General features: G+C 36.3%; 1 protein-coding gene across 2 annotated transcripts; it reads left to right on the plus strand.

The window, feature by feature from the left end:
* Window positions 1–691: 691 nt before the first annotated feature.
* On the plus strand, window positions 692–17,603 carry vps9d1 (VPS9 domain containing 1). Of its 2 annotated transcripts, none has more exons than XM_060878174.1 (16): window positions 692–887; window positions 1,263–1,335; window positions 1,854–2,030; window positions 2,120–2,279; window positions 4,859–4,970; window positions 7,768–7,830; window positions 8,531–8,583; window positions 9,345–9,432; window positions 9,558–9,643; window positions 9,800–10,302; window positions 10,415–10,544; window positions 11,849–12,054; window positions 12,193–12,277; window positions 14,299–14,403; window positions 15,176–15,292; window positions 16,029–17,603. In XM_060878174.1, exons 1-15 carry the CDS (start codon window positions 792–794, stop codon window positions 15,285–15,287), a joined length of 2,049 nt encoding a protein of 682 aa, XP_060734157.1. In that variant the 5' UTR covers window positions 692–791; the 3' UTR covers window positions 15,288–15,292; window positions 16,029–17,603. The 2 variants fall into 2 exon arrangements, with proteins under 2 accessions (XP_060734157.1, XP_060734158.1); XM_060878175.1 differs by having other exon boundaries at window positions 753–873.
* The last annotated feature ends 944 nt before the right edge of the window (window positions 17,604–18,547 follow it).

An 18,547-nucleotide genomic window follows, 5' to 3' on the forward strand; every position in this document is an offset into this window, starting at 1 on the left:
AGATAAAACCATTTCCTAAACAAACATATGCCTTGCTATCTATCTAGCAAAGTAAATGAGGTTACACTATCATCGTTTACTACATGAAATGCAGCACTTGTCACAGTATTTTATAAATGTTTCTCAGGCTTACACATATAAACAAATAGTATTAACATCTTTTGACGTGTCCAATCACAACAATCTATGAGCAAGTTCTGCTGATGAAGTCTACCTCTTCTATGTGAACTCATGACCTTGATCCGGTCATACAACAAACTTCACATGAGCTAGCAAAGTAATTGTTGCCCCTAAGGGCCCAGGTTAAGGATTGTGGGAACAAGTCAGCTAGCTTGGCTTGTTAAAAAGTATATTGAAATAGAGCAAGTAACTCCACTTCAAGGTTCTGTGTATGTTCTTACAAAACCATGTCTTAATCTAAGGGGTAAAAAACCATGTCTTATTCTAATGGGTAAAAAACCATGTCTAAGTCTAAGGGGTAAAACTTTCTAATAATATAGATGTATTCGACTGCACAGCTCAGTCATAAAATAGTAAATTTGAAACGAAATAAATTCATGTGATAAAGGCTGAACGATGAAGAATTTAAATTAAGGTGTTTAACAGTTATTTAAATATTATCATTTTTATGTTCATCTATAAGACGAAAGACGACTTTTATTTTGGAAAGACGTACTTCCGGTCTCGTTTGTTGATATAGTTGCTTCGTTCAACGGTTTGTTTACTGGCTGTGGATATTGGGCTTTTGCTTTTAGATCACTAGTTTAAAATTATTATTATTATGATGTACAATGGCCAGTGCCAGTGACATTAGTCAGAGACCGCTTCAAAATGCTATGAGACTAGTAAAAGTGGCTATTCAACTGGATTCGGGTAATAAACATAAGGTATCTAATGTCCGATTACAGACATCAAAATAACATATCGTACTAAATAGTACTCAAGTCTGATAGCTCTCGACCTGTAATAATGTCTGCATGTTGTTGGACTTTACTATATATATATATATATATATATATATATATATATATATATATATATATATATAATAAATACCACTGAAAATGCCGAGCTAAGCAGTTTGTGAGGATGTGGCTGGTGTGATTAGGTAGAATCATTATGTAAAGGACCATACAGATTTGTCCCATTATATAAATTAGTTTCTGTCATCCTTACACTGTCATAATCATGTGTTTGAGGAATCTAATTATTTCTTCTTCTTCTTCTTCTTCTTCCCCTTCTGCTTCTGCTTCTTCTTTTAGGAAGCTTACTGTGAATACTTGAGGAGTGTCAGCTACATCTCTCATACCCTACTTCAAGATGCAGCATGTAAAGGTGGAGTTAGTGGTTTTAAAGTCACAGTACTTTATTTTTTATACAAGCAGTAAAATATTTGCTCAGAGGGAAGGGCACATTGTACATAGATGCAAAAGAAACAGTTCTGTGTTGGTATGATAGAGAAATAGGATTTTTTTTTTTTATAGAAGGAACTTGAATGGGTTAATTTTTAGTTTTCTACTAAAATACAAATACAGCCAGTAATGGAGAAGGATTTCTTTTGGGGGTTTTTTTCTCATATCCTGCAGCTTTTCGGACAACCAAACAGACAAGCGGTCATTAATCATTTCACATATCAGAAAGGACATGGCTTAACCACTTAATATGAGTTTGGAGGGATTTTATTTGAAATTTTACCCAACACCATTAATTCAATTATGTCACCATTGACCGTGATCCATTAATCCTGTTTAAGATGTTTATTTCATTTGTTTTTTGAAGTCTTAGCGTATTTCAGTCAGATTCCACCAGTTTATAGTGTTTTGTTGTATATTTTTCTCTGAATTGTTTGGCAGCTGTTGGAGAGATGGAGGAAGTGGAGAAGATGGTAAAGTTGGCTGAACAGTGCCTAGAAAGAATAAAGTCCTTTATAAGCAAGAGAAGTGAAACCTTTCCTCCTAATTCTTCTACAACCCCAGTCCAGGAATCCTCACTTACACAGATAATCCCTCAAACCATTACCCAAGCCTCAGGTGAGCATGATTCTTTGCAAATCTGATTTGTGTAAATGAAATTCAAATTCAATGAAAATTCAAGTGTATTTCTTGTTTTTCTCGTTCAGGGACTTTCAATACAGCAACGGTGGACATGAGTAAATTATACCTGATTGAGGAGAACTCTCAACATCACAGAGTGTTCCCAGAAGGTAAGGGGGAGGACTGCCCTTTCCTGCCCCCCGAGCTATTCCAAAAGCTACATGTTGTGGAGTCACAAGACAAAAAGTGAGTCACTTATTGCTTCATAACTGTTCCACGAAACAATCGTTGGGGTGCAGAGTCCCTGTGTGGGCCTGTTGACCATCAACTATAACATTTTATCTTACTTTTCTAGGGTACCTTAAAATGTCACATAGCGTACATTGATGTGCAACACAACATAACAGTGAAGTGAAAATTAAATTAAATTAAATTAAAAATGTTACCCAAAACATTTATGTATCTCACATGTCTTCACATAATGTTTTCACCTAACTTCTTGTCACAGCTTATTAAGTTAAGCAAGACCATTACTTATTGATCTCAAATTTTGTCTAATCATACTTTCAAGAATTATTGATCCCCCAACTTATTACGCTACATTTTTTCAGGGGTCAATGCAGGGGCACAGTTGTTATATAACATACAATATGTAGAGCAAATGTGCTCACTTGATAAAGGTTTCATAATCTCAGTGAAATATCTCTAAAGAATCTTATACAGGGTTCTGTTGCCTAGTGTTAATTTCGTCAGACGAGACGAAATATGTTCGTCAACAACCTTTTTTTCATGACTAAGACGAGACGATGACAAGACTGCACCACTGTCCAAAAACCAGAAACTAAAAAGACGAGACGAAAATGTTTTGTATAAAATAAAAACTAAGATAAAACCTCTCTTCATTTTCGTCTACAATTGTCTCTGCTTTTTCATCAGCTGTTACGCCTATAAAATATTCAGAACGAGTTCGCGGCTTCGCGCTGTTTAGTGTGTGCGTAGAAGGAATTCGTCCACACGCCGCTCAAAAAAAAAAAAAAATATCCTGAGCACAAGTCCACCGTCTAGGCAGGCTTTTTGTGTTAAATTATATTTCCTGTCGCTGCGCAGGCTCTTTTATTGTACATGACAGCTTATGTCCCGATGACCGGTCTTTGCATTATGATTAAAAGCAGTATCAATAAAGTAAAAAATGTGATGTGCCGTCAAGTTCGAGTGAAACATATGTGAAACACTTTTTTTACTAAAACTAGACTAAAATTAAAAGACTTTTAGTCGACTAAAACTTGACTAACAAAAGAAGATATGTTAATGACTAAATATGACTAAAACTAACAAGGACATTTGGCACAAGACTAAGACTAAATTAAAAATAGGTGATGAAATTAACACTACTGTTGCCAGTTACTGCCCATGATTCTGCCCACACCCTTGAAAGGTCACTGTTGTTATTGTTGTTTTCAATAGACCTTTTTCTTTATTTTGATGGAATAGGTTTTTAATGTTTTGGTGTAGTTCTAAGTTAATAAGCCTTTAATTTTTGTGTCAGAAGGCAGTGCATTTTCTTCAAAAATTGGTTTCTTTTGATTATTTGCAAGAAAATACATAACAGGATAGCACCTGCATGACCGTACAGGTAACGTTATCACTGGGTTTTTTCAAACTTCAGAACATCATGATACGTATGTATATTTATTATTTTATCAAGCCTTAATTCAACATCACTTGTAATACAGTAATGTTTTATTAGATATTTTTTTCAGGCTGGCCAATGTAACAATATAATATTGTGATTGTCACAGTATGCTTTCTTGTGAATTTATATACATTTTGAGAAATAATATTTTAACACATTTTCAGTGATTAACGTTTATTACTAAATAGTTTTTAAAATATATTTATTTTATATATATTTTTTAATATACATACTTTTTATTTACACTGAAAAAAAACCCTCTAATTTCAGAAAGTGGCAACATTTGGCTCAGTATTTGGTGTATTTTAAATGGTTTCTTTATTTTCATCCCTTTATAATCTTTCTGAGAACAGATCAAAATCCTATCTGTGGTGCAATCTCTACATGTTTAGGTGTGTGCTGTGTGTAAATGTATGTGCAAGGACCTTCAATGAAGAAAAGAAAAATTCATATCTCAGAGTTATGATATGGACATCCGCTATCATCATGAGACCTTTAAGTCTGTTTAGCTATTTTTATTTATTGGTCTAGAACACTGCACAGATCTGTCCCTGGGATATTTGCTCTGTCTATTGACCTGAGAAATTGATTTGTTGTGTTTATCGGATTTTTGATAGAGGATAGATCCATGCAGCATGTCTGTGAAGAAAGTGCTGTTTGATATCATTCCAAATGTCATGAAGATCAGCCCTTACTTTTATCCACATGGCATCAGAAATTCCCAAAACTTGAGAAATTATCAGTGTCATTGTGGGGGTTTTTTTATGTTTTTTTTTTTTTAAAGTGTTATTTGATATTAAATATGAATGTATAATTCTCAGTTTCACATGTTCTCCCTCTGTCTGGGTTTCCTCTGGGTTCTTTGGTTCTCCAAAGGCTGGCTTCCCATTCAGTTTTTGTAGCACATCATGGAATGTTTTCCTGGGTTAGGCACAGGATCCACTGTGACCCTGACCACTATAAATTAGTTGTTGAAGCTAAAAAGAATGATTAAGAAGTTCATACCCACTATTATAAAAATTGAGGGAAGAATGCTGATTCACAAGAGAAGGCATGTTACTCTCTCACATTAGTGGAAGAACAAATAAGAAAGATAATATAATTGTCTCACAACCCAAATTTTGTGTTACAGAGAATTAACACCTATTGAGGAAGCTTCATGTCTGAACCAGAAACTAAAAGCTACTTATGAGGCACGTCTGGCAAGACTTGCCCCCGGCCAAGCCACACAGAAAACATCTCTGGTAAATATATCTTCTCAAGCAGTTCCCTTTCCAGTCTCCTTTTTGTTCTCTTTTAGAGGTGTCTGATTAATTTAACACTTTTCACATTCATTTTTGTCCTCACCCTCAATTTCATACCCACTTTTAGAGTATGCTCAGCTGCTTGGTATAACTGACTTATACCATAAGTCATTTGTACACAAATCCAAACATGATATCCTGTTATGTCAAAATCCCCCACCCATCCCTGATTTAAAAAAAAACTCTTATGTTAAATATAACTTAGCTCTCAATGTAGAAAGGTGGTTTGAGATTGTTTTGGAATGATCATGGATAAAGTTTTTTATTTTGCAATGCCATCTAGCGTGCTATAGGTTTTTTCACTCCAGTAGAAGGGGGAGGATCAGTATAATAGCAGATCCTCCACCTATATAGTAATATGATATATAGTATATGCACAGAGGTAGTTGGACACCAATATCATGGACATTAATATGGGTCCCCCTTTGCTGTTATAACAGCCTCCACTCTTCTGGGTTGGCTTTTTTTTTGGCTGTATTCATTTGCTCATTCGGCTTCAATAACAATATTTAAGTCAGGCACTGATGTCATGAGAAGGAAATTTGACTTTTTACACATCAGCCATTGCAAACCATGTCTACAGCATAAAAAGACATTTTAGACAATTGAGTGTTTACCTTTTTTTGGGTAACAGTACTGGGAAAAAACAAAACAAGGGTGGAATGGTGTTCACAAACTTTTGTCCATTTAGTGTAGTTATTAATTAGCCTGTTTGTATGTTTTACATAAACGTATTATTTACTTTAAAACGGTGATGTGTCTGCGGTTTGTTTGCATCCTGACCCCATTACCTCCAAATCAGCTGACAGTGTTTGTTGTGTCTTGTCAGTTCAAGAATAGCATGTAGATAAATGCGGGTAAATGCGCGAATATTCTTGTAGCTGTGTTGTGATTGGTCCGTGGAGTTGTGTTCTGTGTTCTGAATGGCTCTTGCAGATGCGCTCTGTGTCGTGATTGGCTCGGTGGTAAATTCACGATTTTAAAAAAACAACGGCTAGGAATCATTTTTTTCAAGCGTTCTGTCGGAATCGATTCATTTGCGGTGCGAGTGTAAAGTGTCTCATTTTCGACACGTCTGAAGACAATATTATTCTTCTTATATAAAAAATATAGTTTTTAAAAACGATGTCGTCCGACCTGATCTAGTCTAAAGAAATTTCACAACAATCAGGCTTCACTTAGGGGGTTAATTAACTAGGAGGGGGAGATATTCGATCCTAATGTAATTTTCAACCCGATCGACCAAGAGTAAAGGAGTAGAGACGCAACAAATAAGTAAAATCATGGGTCCTGTTTAGCATACTATCTACTAGCAGTGTGCTAGCCTTGTGCTTTTGTAACCATGTCAACGCGAGGTCACGGGCCTGATTGTTTTTTATGGTAATGAGCGCGCGAGTCACCTCTCAGGTGACGCCTTAGCTTTAGAATCGATTCAGCCGTTGATTCACTCAGTGGGCAGATCAACAAATTAGTGGTGTGTGTTGGTGAAGTGTGTCATTCCGTTCAGACTGGTGTTCAGTTAGTCTTGAGTTTTACTTGATATTAATGTAGTTAAGCTTTATTGCAACTTAAGTTTCGAACCAAAGCATCAGAAAAATGTTTCGACGAGGCGGACAAACTCCTTTGGGTCTCCCAACATACTGGAAAAAATTCAAAATGTTTATGAAGGTAATATTTCATTATTTTCAGTTCAATCTCCGGCTTATTTGTGCTAATTAATTAGCCTAAGTGGGCTTATTTAGCTAAGTTAGTTCGACCTCTTTTCCATAGCACGGCTAATAGATAGGTAGCTTAACTGAGCCTATAAACAGTGAAGCGTTACAGTTCATTTGTATAAAGAATATAGACATTTGTGCCTATTTATCATTGTGAATACTCATAGATACAAAGGGTTAGTAATGTTTTAAATAGTTACAGAGATGGGCCTCCATAAGCAAGCACAAGGTTGAAGCTATTTTCTGAGCTTAGTCCAGAAGTCACTAAATCAGGTTTCAAACATTGATTTATTTTGTCAACATTACTAATCTAGTATATTGGTATTCAACAACAACAAAAAAAACCCGAACATAAAATAAATTGCTTACCAAAGTCTGCATAAGCAGAAACATGACAGTTTGGCAACAACATGGTGTCTAACCAACCCTAAGTGATAAATCATTTAATAATATAGTGTCTGCTGTTTTTTTTTTTTTGATGGTTCATAGTTCTTGTTTTTTAAACCTACTGCTTATGACTAGTGCACCGACTCTGAGCAGATAAAACCTCTATGAATTTTAAGCAGAGAATAAATAAATAATCCTTTCCACCATTAAAAAAAAACATGTTGAAACTTCATTACTTAAAACAGAAAGGGAAACGGGCAGGACGGAATCAGTGAAAGTCTTTCCTTTTTGTTTTTTTAAATATCATGATGCCTTAACCGAGAATCTGAAAAATAATGTTCACAAAATAAGTCTCTGAAGTCTGACGGAAGTCTGTTTTTTTTTTTTTTCTTTCATCCCGTACATTGATTGTTTCTGCTTGAGTATGTTGTGAAGGTTCAATTTGCTCTGTTGGGTACACATCTGAATCCCAGACTGCAATCCCCTGGTCTGAGATTTTTACACTCTGGTGTTTTTTGTTTTGTTTTTGCTGAAACTGTCTGGCCTTAAGAAAAATAAAACATATTACATGATCTTTGTGGACTGCTGAAATTATCTGTTTCTAATGGTAGTTCTTTTTTTTCCTCACAAAACAGACTCTTTCGCTTCAGAGACAAATGATGGAGAACCTGATTATAGCCAGAGCCAGACAAGATGCTGTATCCTTTTGTATGTACATGTCAGACTGCCGACAGATCCAAATATAAATACAGCTATTTTATACGAGAGGATTTAAGTTCAGCATTACAACGATAAAGAATTTCATACATTTCTGAGACAGTGTGGCTGTTTTTAATTTTTGTTGTTGTTGTGTCCTGGGGCTGCACGGCAATATGAAACCATTTTGATAAATTTATTTATGATCCTTGTTTGCCTGTATGTTAGACTACATACATTCTCTCCTGCGATTCATTCAGGTATTCTGACAATTACAGCACTTCCAAAAGAACAATAATTTAGCCATATTATTTACATTTGATTTGTGTAGCATGTAACTGTTTCTTTATTTGATATGCCCAGATGTGTGAATTCACAGGACAAAAAGCAATACACATTGAATTGTTGGAAGGAGGACATCGGCATCTCATCAATAGGGTTTATAAACACCACTATTTTGTTCTAAAGTGAAATTTAAGTTATTTGAATTGGTGCAGATAAAATGCACTATACAAATATGGGACTATAAGGACACAAAATAATCAAAAGGAAGAAATTAAGTCTGAAAAGCACATGTAGTCTTTATTTGTTTCAGAAGCTTCAACAGCCTGATTTGTGTGCTAAGAAACACTGTAGGACACCATAAATATAAAGTTTGTCTGAATTTGTCACATTAACTGTAGTTTTCCTGAATAGCTATAGCTCCAAAGGAAGATGGAAGAGAGACGACTCAGGCTACAGGAGCAGGCCAACAGGTAACTCTCTTTCACCTTGGAAACACCTTATAAAATCACCTGCTAATAAAAGGTCTGCATAAGAAATTAATATTACTGAATTATGGGTAGCGATTAGTTCATGCTTATAGTAAAGACAGTGGTTAGGTTTCATGGTGATTCTTCATGTTACCACTTTTGACTGGTGGCATGGACTTCAACTTAAAACATTCTTTTGTCATTGCTTTATTAATAAAACCAGTGGGGTTAATAAAAGTCTGAACTTTGAGAGTTTTTCTCTTTCTGATCTCTTTTCTTGAGCCCTGTAAGCAATCTGTGATTCTATGAGCTGTCTTCAGCTAAATTATCTACATAAATGCATATGATTTGGCTTTAATTTGATTAGAAAATTAAGGTAGAATATCGTAAATCCGCTATTTTTCCAGCAATATCACGCATTTGGTAAACTGTTTAATGTCTGTTTAAACATTATGCCCCTCTGTGCTCTCAGTAACATTGGTATTAATTTTAAATAATAAGCAGAAATGTTAAACACTGTAAGCTCACCTTTTATATGATTTGTACTAAAAGTTATTGGGAGCATGCCATCTTTTTGTTTATCTTGCAAACTTTCTATTGAATAAAGACCTAATAAAAAAAATCACCTGCTTGCTTTTATTTCTAAATCACCCTTTTTACTTGAACATCAAAAATAGTGCTGCTCTTTGCAAATTTTGCTAATGTTTTTCCTTTCCTATTTGCTATAATAACTAAGATTGTGATATGTATGATTTTCATTACAGGAAGTTTTCTTCTTCTGTGATGTTGACACCCGAGGAGCAGGAGCAGCGTGTTCTGTATGCAAATATATTGGAATATGAACAAGATCATGTGAGTGTATATGGTAATTACTTGTAGAATTCTCTGAATAAGAATAACTGTGTGGTGTTTAAATAAGGTAATTAATTTTTTTTTTTGATACAGACCAATTTTTTAAATGATGTTTGGTTCTTCAGGATTGGCCTAAAGTATGGAAAGCTAGCCTGAAGAGGAATCCAAATGATGCAACTTTGGTTTCAGGCTTGGTGACCTATCTTCTTGGGTATGAAAAGCTCAGATATGCTAAATATGTTTAGAGCAAAAATACGTAGTCTTTAAAAAAAAAATTAGCTTTATTATTTATTATATTGAATGTTTAGAATATTTTTAATGTCATTTATTTATCTTGGCCAAAATTGATCAATTTCTCATTTTCAAGCTGCCCAGAACATCCTGTTGTGAAGCTATTGAAGAAGCTCCAGTATCAAGTGTATAACAGGCTATACCCCATAATAAGCCAGACTGTTCCTTCAAGCCCAAAACCTGGCCACTCTGTGTCTTTAAAACCTTCACACAGTGCACAGAGCCTGCTGCTCCCTCATAGTCCTCCAAGTCAGCTCAAGCCTAGCTTAATTCACAGCCTGTCCGATGCCTCCATCTCGCTCTCACCACTCCCCGACCTCAATGCTAACAATACAGCATTCAAAATGGATTCAGAAGAGATTCCGACCCCAGTCCCTCCAGATCGGGAGAACTCCTTTGAGGATCTTGAGCAGTATATGACCCAGCTGGACTGGGCTTCAGCTTGTGCAGATGACACAGTCTCTGATATGACCTTTGAATTGACCCAAAGTGACATGACAACTCACATTCAGGACCTGGAGGAGCGTGCTTTAAAAGAACACCTGAAAGCTACCGTCAAAGACATTCACAACGCAATTGGTGAGCAAGCATGCATACGTTTAAATAAGGACAATAACATGACCCACTACAGCTGCTGAAATGATTCTGTGATGAATTACTTAATTAATGCTTTAGTCTTTCTCTGCTTTAGATCGTCTGCTCTCCCTGTGTCTGCTTTCATTTGAATGTCTCAACACAGCAAGCGCCAAAGACCAGTGTGTAGCATGCATAGAGGAGGTCTTCTTCACCCCAATATGGGGCCCTCTACTGGCACTCTTTAGGTATTTTGTTTTTGTAGCATATGATCTTGCAGAGAGTAAATATTCATTAGTTAGATTTAGTGGTACTACAGAGGGATTTTAAATATTGATCATTAGCAGATGTTGCACTAATACTTTTTTAGGTAGATTAGTCCATGGACATTACTTACCCCCCCCCCCCCCCCCTAAATAAACTTAAATAACTAAATACAGTATTCAAGGTTTAATACAACATAATTATAAAGCAACTACAGCTGTTGCCTAACACATAGAGTATGCATGGGTTTAGACAGCATTTTGCAAACAAGAAAATTGGCAAGTCACTTGCTCCAGCGAGTTGTAGCAGAGAAGACACTAAAACGGGGGAATTGGGTGCACTCCAGCAGTCAAGTGGAATAAGTTCAATCTAGTAGGTTCATTTAGGTTCTTTAAGGGAACTTGCCTGGTCTTGAAATGTTTCTTTTGAAATTATAATGCATTTGCAATAAGGAGCGGCACACTGGTCTGCTGAAGAAATAAATACCATCTATGCCAAGAGCACAATTTCAATAAAGTATACAGGAGTTGGAAAAGAAAGCAAATCTTTCAGATAATGGTCTAAAAGGGCTACATTATTTTTGCAAGTAGCTTTTAAATATTTACCAGTTTTAATTTGTGTGTTTGCTCAGTCTAAACAATAGATGGTGCTCTTAAGCTAAAAGCAAACGAAGTCGCTTCGAATTTCATTTGAATGAATTGGGGCATGGAAGCCTTTTTATCGCTACATATACAATACAGCACAGTGGAATTTGTTTTCTTCGCATATCCCAACTGAGGAGGTTGGGATCAGAGAGCAGGGGCAGTTATGATAGTGTCCCTGGAGCAGGTAGGGATAAGGACCCTGCTCAAGGGTCAGCTTGGCAGTGCTGGGGCTTGAACCCCAATCCACCCAGAGCCGCCACCCACCATAGGTCTCTTCTTGAAGCATCTCAGGTTCCTCACATATTAGTGTTTTCCCATTTTTAACATTCCTGTTTCAGATAATCAGTTAAATACCAGCCCTTCCTCAGTTAAAGTTTTTAGAGCAAAATACTACAGTTCTGGTTACTGCAGGATGGGCTACAGCAGGACAAGGGTTGAAAAACTGATCTGGCCCATTGCAATAAAGGTCATTTGTAGCCTTTTAAATGCAAAACACTATTGAGAACATGTCAGTATAAACATACCAGGTTTTGGTAATGTAAATATCATAGATCCTGTTGTATGAATAACGTTTTCTAATTTATTCTTCAGTTTTTCTGTACTTGTGCAGCACCGTAATTAGGTTCTATTTATGAATGCTTTAGGAAGGTGTACCGAGATCGAGAGCTGGCTTTTGAGAGCAGTGTTCTCCTGTACCAGAATGTCTCACCTGCTGATGTTGGTGTAGCAGACAAACTATTCCCCAAAGACACTGCTGTTTTGCAGGGTTCCTACCCATATGAGTCTGCAGTGCAGGAAATAAAACTGCTGTGTAAAGGTTGTTGTCCTCAAAAGAAGCTAGAATGCATAGGTGAGATCCCCTGAAACTATTAAATGAATAGTAGTAAATAAGTAATTAACTTATCTAATGATTCTTATTGTGTCCCACTTCAAGCAAGCGTTGAATTAAAAACGTTAAAACTCTTTTGTTGTTGTTTTTCCATTTCAGTGAGAACATTAAGACTCATTTGTGCATGCGCTGAGCATTACCGTCTTCTTCAAGACAACGATCCATCACCCAAAACAGCAGCCATGTAAGTAGGACAAGTTTGGCTTGTTTACTAGTAGGTGCTCAGCTTACTTTAAAACAAAAGTTGGAAATGGATGTGAGGAAGTTAGTGTAGAAGTTTTATAATTGAGTATGCGACCTCCTGCATATCCTTTTGGCAGTCTGTCAGAATTCATCAGACCCCACAGAGGTTAAGCATAGCAGGAGGGCTGTCTCAGCCCTAGGCCCTCAGCGGGATGCTCTGAAATGGTTAGCGTGCTATGTGGGTCGTGCTGTCTGGACCGTGCTCCAGCTTCCACATGGTGTCACGGAAAGTGACAAAGCGCTCTCTGAAGAATGGCCGGAAGGTTAGTCAATTACCTGTCAGGGGGAAAAAAGGAGAATTCAAGTATAACTGAAATAGTTTGCCTAAGGTTCGAGGCTATTTAATCAGTTTTTGAAAGAGTATTAAAGGTGACATCATCTTTGCTTGTTTAACCATTCTCTATGAGCTTGAGTAACTGTTGTCTGTGAATATCTCAGGAGTTTCTGAAATACTTGTACCAGCCCATTTTTTTCCCCCATTTTGGATGAACATTAATGAAAGCTCTTGTTCTGTAAGTGCATGATATTTTGCACTGCTGTAACATGATTGGCTTAAATGAGCAGGTGTACAGATGTTCCTAGTAGACCATGAGTGTACATATTTCCTCGATTATTTAAAACATTCGTGTCTAACATGTATAAACTGAGTCAAATTCTAAATGAATATGAATTGGGAGTGTATGCTTTTATTTCCAATACAGACCGGACAATAGAGTGGTCAATGCTTCAAACGCTTTTTTTTTTCTTTTCCATCTTCTAACCCTAACTGAGGTTTTTTTTTTTTTTTTTTACCCACTGTGGAATTTCCCTAGTTGGCTGTGGAAAAGGGCCTTTTGCAGATTTCCAAAATTTAGTGTCTGATTTGGATTCATTGTTTAAGAAGTGTGTGTTTGTGTGCTGCTTTAAATCAATGGTTCATTGAAAACTCCTAAAAGGTCATTTTGGCGATTTTTAGGCGATTTTGGTGCTGGATAGTAGTTGTAATGATGAATATGGTTTTTAAGTGGCAGCAGGTATTGGAGTAGTTTGCTGACCTTATTTTGGTTTAGTGTGTGCCTGACTGTTATGGAATTTGCTCATGCATGTCTGCACAGGAACAATTAAAGTATTCCAACCCGTTCTTGTTCTATTGTATTGTCTCATTTCTTTTTGTCTCTTTATTACCATACTAACATTCATTTAAACAGCTTTAATTTTTCCTCTTGAACATTAGTTGTTCCTACATACCCTTGTTCTTTGCTGCATTGTCTCCTTTCTGTTGTCATTAAAATGAAGAGGGAAACTCATGGTGCATTGTCTGAATTGATCTTAGATTGTGATGTCGAGGTTTTGACCAAAATAATATCCTACCCTTCACATTTTTTATTCGCTTCCCTTGGGATCTTTTCACTAAGCTGTGAAATTTTCATTATTTGTTCCCCATCTTAAATGTCAGTAGGATTTTTGGTACATGGATACACCCTTTTATGTTTTGGCAAAACCATTATACTCTGCAAAGTTCAACTATTCCTGAATGATCCAAGAGAAACTTCAAATTATCACCACATTTAGTCATTCAGACATGACCTGAAACTGAATGTGGATGTTAATAGAAATTGAGAAATATTTCTATAAGTCTGGAACTACAGCTATTTTGGCATGGCTCCACAATGTGAAGCTTTGTTGCTATGTCCACCACACTCTTGCTTAGCTTGAAAGATATCCGGTGTCCTCTGGGCCAGCAAGAAAGGGGACACCCAGGTACTTTCTCACGCAAGCACTCTGTGACCCTTAGAGCATGTGAATGCTTAGAGTAATTTGCGAGTGGTGACTCTGAGGGATTTGTATTATGCACCATCTGAAATATCAAGCATGATAGTGGCTTTTGATAGTTCGTATACATGAGGAAGAATTAAGTATTACTGTTCATCTTAGATTCTGATTTATCTGATTTTTTGTTTTTTAATTTATTCTCTCTTACAGTGGAGCAGATGATCTGTTGCCTATTTTGTCATATGTGGCTTTGCGCAGTGAACTCCCTCAACTAGTCTCTGAATGTGCTGCACTGGAAGAGTTCATCCATGAGGGGTGAGTCCCAGAAACTCAGCACCCACTCATCCTTCTCTAGTCTGAAATGTGCAGTATGACCAGATAATATGAAAGCAGATTTAACAATAGCAAATTGGTGGACAAAGGCAATTATACAGTATATTTCACTAATTGGAATTAGTATATGAATTTCACCCTTAATGCTGTTGATTTGCAAATTGCAATAGTATTCAATCCCACAACGTTAGCTCCTGCTTCCTCGTTCTCTTGGATGAAAATCTTGCCCCTTCTCTTGGGTGCTAGGGTGCTATTGCGTGCCTTCCGTGACCACAGCTCTGTTTATCTGCGTAATAGCCACCCCTTTTTACAGCCTGGTTAGATTGGCAGTGATGAGGGAATTTCCGTCACACTCTGGTTTGCCTTTTTCCCTTTCTATAAAATACAAATAAAATTCCTCAAAATGTTTGTGTAACTTCGTGGTTTAGGAATATCTGAGGACAGAGCAGTTGAAACTCGGTGTGCTGTATGCTAGAGAAGACACATGAGACTTTAATTATTAGTACACATTTTGTCAATTTAAATTACAAGTTTGACATTTGTTCCTGGTCTTAGCATTTTGCCTAGCAGTGACGGTTCAATTGCCGCTAGACTTATTTAAAATGCCTCCATTTATTTTATGATATCATTACTCAACCAACTGCCCTAATAGATTGTGTGCCATGTATGTTAATGTTGTACTAGTATAGTTGTTCAACACCCCCCCCATAAGATGTTGGATCAGTTATAAAGGGTTTGTAAATTCTTTCCTCAGGTATCTTATTGGAGAGGAGGGATACTGTTTAACTTCAATGCAAAGTGCACTGAGTTATGTGGAGTCACTGCACTTGGGTGAAGCTTTGCAGCTGACTGCCAAACCCACCTGAGTCAGGTAAGAAACACTGCACAACTCCTTCCTTAAATACACTGTACACTGAGTCACAGTAGGTGTGGATGGTGCACACTCATACAAGTTATTGAAAGCAAAATTTAATTTAAGCTCTATTGTCACAAAATTGTTTTTTTTTTATATATATATAAATGCAGAGCATTTTATGTCACATAATTACTTTTTTATTTATTTTTTTTCTTATTATGTTCCAAGCATGTAATGCTGTGTTCTGTGGAATACAGGACAAGGGGCAGGCAAGTTGGTGTTGCCTGAGTTCTCCCTAGAAACACACAAAATGTTAATAAAAGCTGTAACGGCTCAGTTGTGTAACCTTAAAGTGCTCTTTTATTTAGCTTTTAAAAAAGCTCTCTTCTCAAGCTCTTGTAGTGTGCGTGTTTTAGTCATAACTTTAGTATTTTGTGTGTTTACTGGTGTTGTGATGTAAACCACTATAAACTTGGGTATTTTCTTATAATGGCATGTATTGATACCACAACAATTTTCCAAAAAAATATTTTTTATTTGTATAAAACCATCATATGCTGCATTAAAATGTAGCTTTTTCTGTAGTATAGAACTCAACATTTATACATACACACACATTTAGATGCATCATTTTTTATGCACTCTCTAAATACAAAACATTATTATAATTTTTGATTGTGTATCCTGTCACTGTAAATCATCTGTTCTCTGAATTGCTTGTGTGACTAAGTTGTTTTTTGTGTTTACACAGTGGTAAGGAGATGCATATTTTGCAGACTGCCTGCTTTTCTTCCTAGTCCCTTGGTCCAGCGCATGAACTTCTCAATCTTCCTCATCAGAGCTGCAAAATTAAACACCCATCTTCCATTCAGCACAGACCATAGGAGAGGTCACACACACTGAGCTTTCCAGCCTCAAAAGCATGAGAACTCTGAATCCTTCTGTGTTGCAGAGTTACGTCCCAAATGGTCTCGGGTCAGAGGAGTGGAATCAGGTTGACGTTATGAGGGAATTGTTTCGGGTGTATATCTCATTTAGTGGGAAAATGAAATCAAATAGCGTGCTTAATTTTATTGTTTCTTCATCCCGTTTTGTTTACCTCATAATGTAGTTGTTTGAAGTGCTTTACTGTGACTGAATAGAAAGCTAAAACACTATATAACCATGTGCATTTACCCAGGTTAGTATAGATATTTTCTCAAGAAGTGTAATGGCATAAATATCTGTGACTCCTGGACATTCATTTGTAAAGAGATGGTTATGACTAACTTTTTTCCCTTAAATTTTGCTGTTTAAGTTTGTTTTAGCATTGCGTAAACCTTGAAGGAAAAACTTACCTATTATTTCAAAGAGGAAAAACAAGGGGGTCTGTTCACTTTTGGCACAGTATAGTTAATGCAACTGAGCATGTTTTAGGCAAATAGAATCCAACTAACTGTTTTTGGGACCTGTGTGCAATGATGTTCTCCCAAGGCATTGCAGGTGGGACTGACTACTATAGTCACATCTGATCTTGAAAGAAGAATGTTATGAGAGATGTTCCAGACACATTAATTTTTATTTCTTCTTCTCCTTTTTTTTCTTTTCTTTTTTTTTTTTTTCCCGGGGTTTATGGTAGGTGACCTGTATCAGCACTCTGAGAAGCTGAACACATGGTCCTGGACTGCATATTTAAACAATACTGGATATTACTTTTCCTGGATATTATCTTCAAGGTTCTTTTAGTACATTATTAAATTGCACTACCCCCCACCCCAACATTCTTGTTCTATATTGTTTGTACAGCCAATTATATTTATGGTCATGTTTACTGTACTACTGCTTTAAAATGTTTTACTAAAGTTCCTGATATTTACTATTGTACAAAAAAAGTGTTTTCTTTTTTCAACATTTCAAAAAAAAAATGTATCGAAAGAGGTTTTGAAAGGGTAAATTTCATAGTTTTGCCAACATTCACTTTCCACTAGAAGGTTTAGATTTTATACATTTTTTTTTTTTTAATATGACACTTTGAGGCATCAGTGTATTTTAGACTCATTACAATCATGCAAACTGTAGAAAAACCTGTTGGTGTATTAATGTGAAATCCTGGCACTGCTATACCGTGTATCTAATGTAAATATGTATCTAACCTAAAATAACAAATATCTAATATAAATATGTATGTGTTGTAGTTTATGTGGATCACTGGATGCCATCAATTCAGTCTGTTGTATGTTTGTTGTATTGCATCTGTTGGTCTTTAATGTAAATTTGTTGAAAAGCATGCATGGGAGTGTATGATAGGATTTGGATTTTCTAATAATAAAAACATGAGTAATCGTTATCGGTTTGTCATATCAGTTATCTCACAGTTAAGGCAAAAAGTTGTTCAACTTTGTTTTACTGAAAATGTCTTGATTTTCAGCTTTGTGTGCCAGGAATAAAGAAGCAGATTTCTATGTAGCAAGATTTTTCATGCCAGGTAAGACTCGATAAAACATGCCATCAGAGGGAGGTGTAGCCAGTAACCTCTGGTATGCCCTCTCTCATGCCTGTTGTTAACTATTATAGCCTCTCTCTTGGAAAAATCCACTCTTGACTGACTAATCATCCATAAATATGTAATGGAATCAATCTCATCCATCAATGGCAAGCCGTGAGTTGGCTTTTTAAATTTTAAACTTTTTCATTGATGTGTTGGTCTGTCTTTAATTTGGTTAATAATTTCCAACATTTTCAACAATTTCCAACCCACAATACCATTTGGTTAACTTCTGAGAGTGGTACCCTGGGAGGCACATTGATGTCTTCTTGGAAGTATTGGTGCATGAGCTTCTGCCACTACAATGCTGATTTTTTTTTTTTTTTTACAGCTGGGGTTTGTGTCAAAGTCGATAGTTGGAAATGTTGATTTAGCTGAAAAATGTTAACATATGGAGAATTTTGGGGCACTCGGTACTCTGTCCAGCTCTCATCTCTTTACCTGTGCACTCAGCCCAAACAGATCAGGATCCAAAGTTTTAAAGTTCATAACAATACCAACCATACCATCATGCTTAGGTGGTGATCTATGAGATGATGATATAAACAGAATATGCTGTTAATTCAGCATATCTGTCGCATTTTAGGAATTTAGTGTTTTCACTTTGTTTTTAGGACTTATCACTTTGTTCAGAATATAATACCATTGAACCTACTACAAATGTCCTCCTGTGTTTGGCTAATCACCATGGCAGACAACCATTTCTTTCAGGAGTAATGATCGCACTGAGCAACATACTGCACCAG

Source organism: Tachysurus vachellii, chromosome 9, assembly GCF_030014155.1.
Source record: "Tachysurus vachellii isolate PV-2020 chromosome 9, HZAU_Pvac_v1, whole genome shotgun sequence".
Lineage (NCBI taxonomy): Eukaryota > Metazoa > Chordata > Actinopteri > Siluriformes > Bagridae > Tachysurus > Tachysurus vachellii.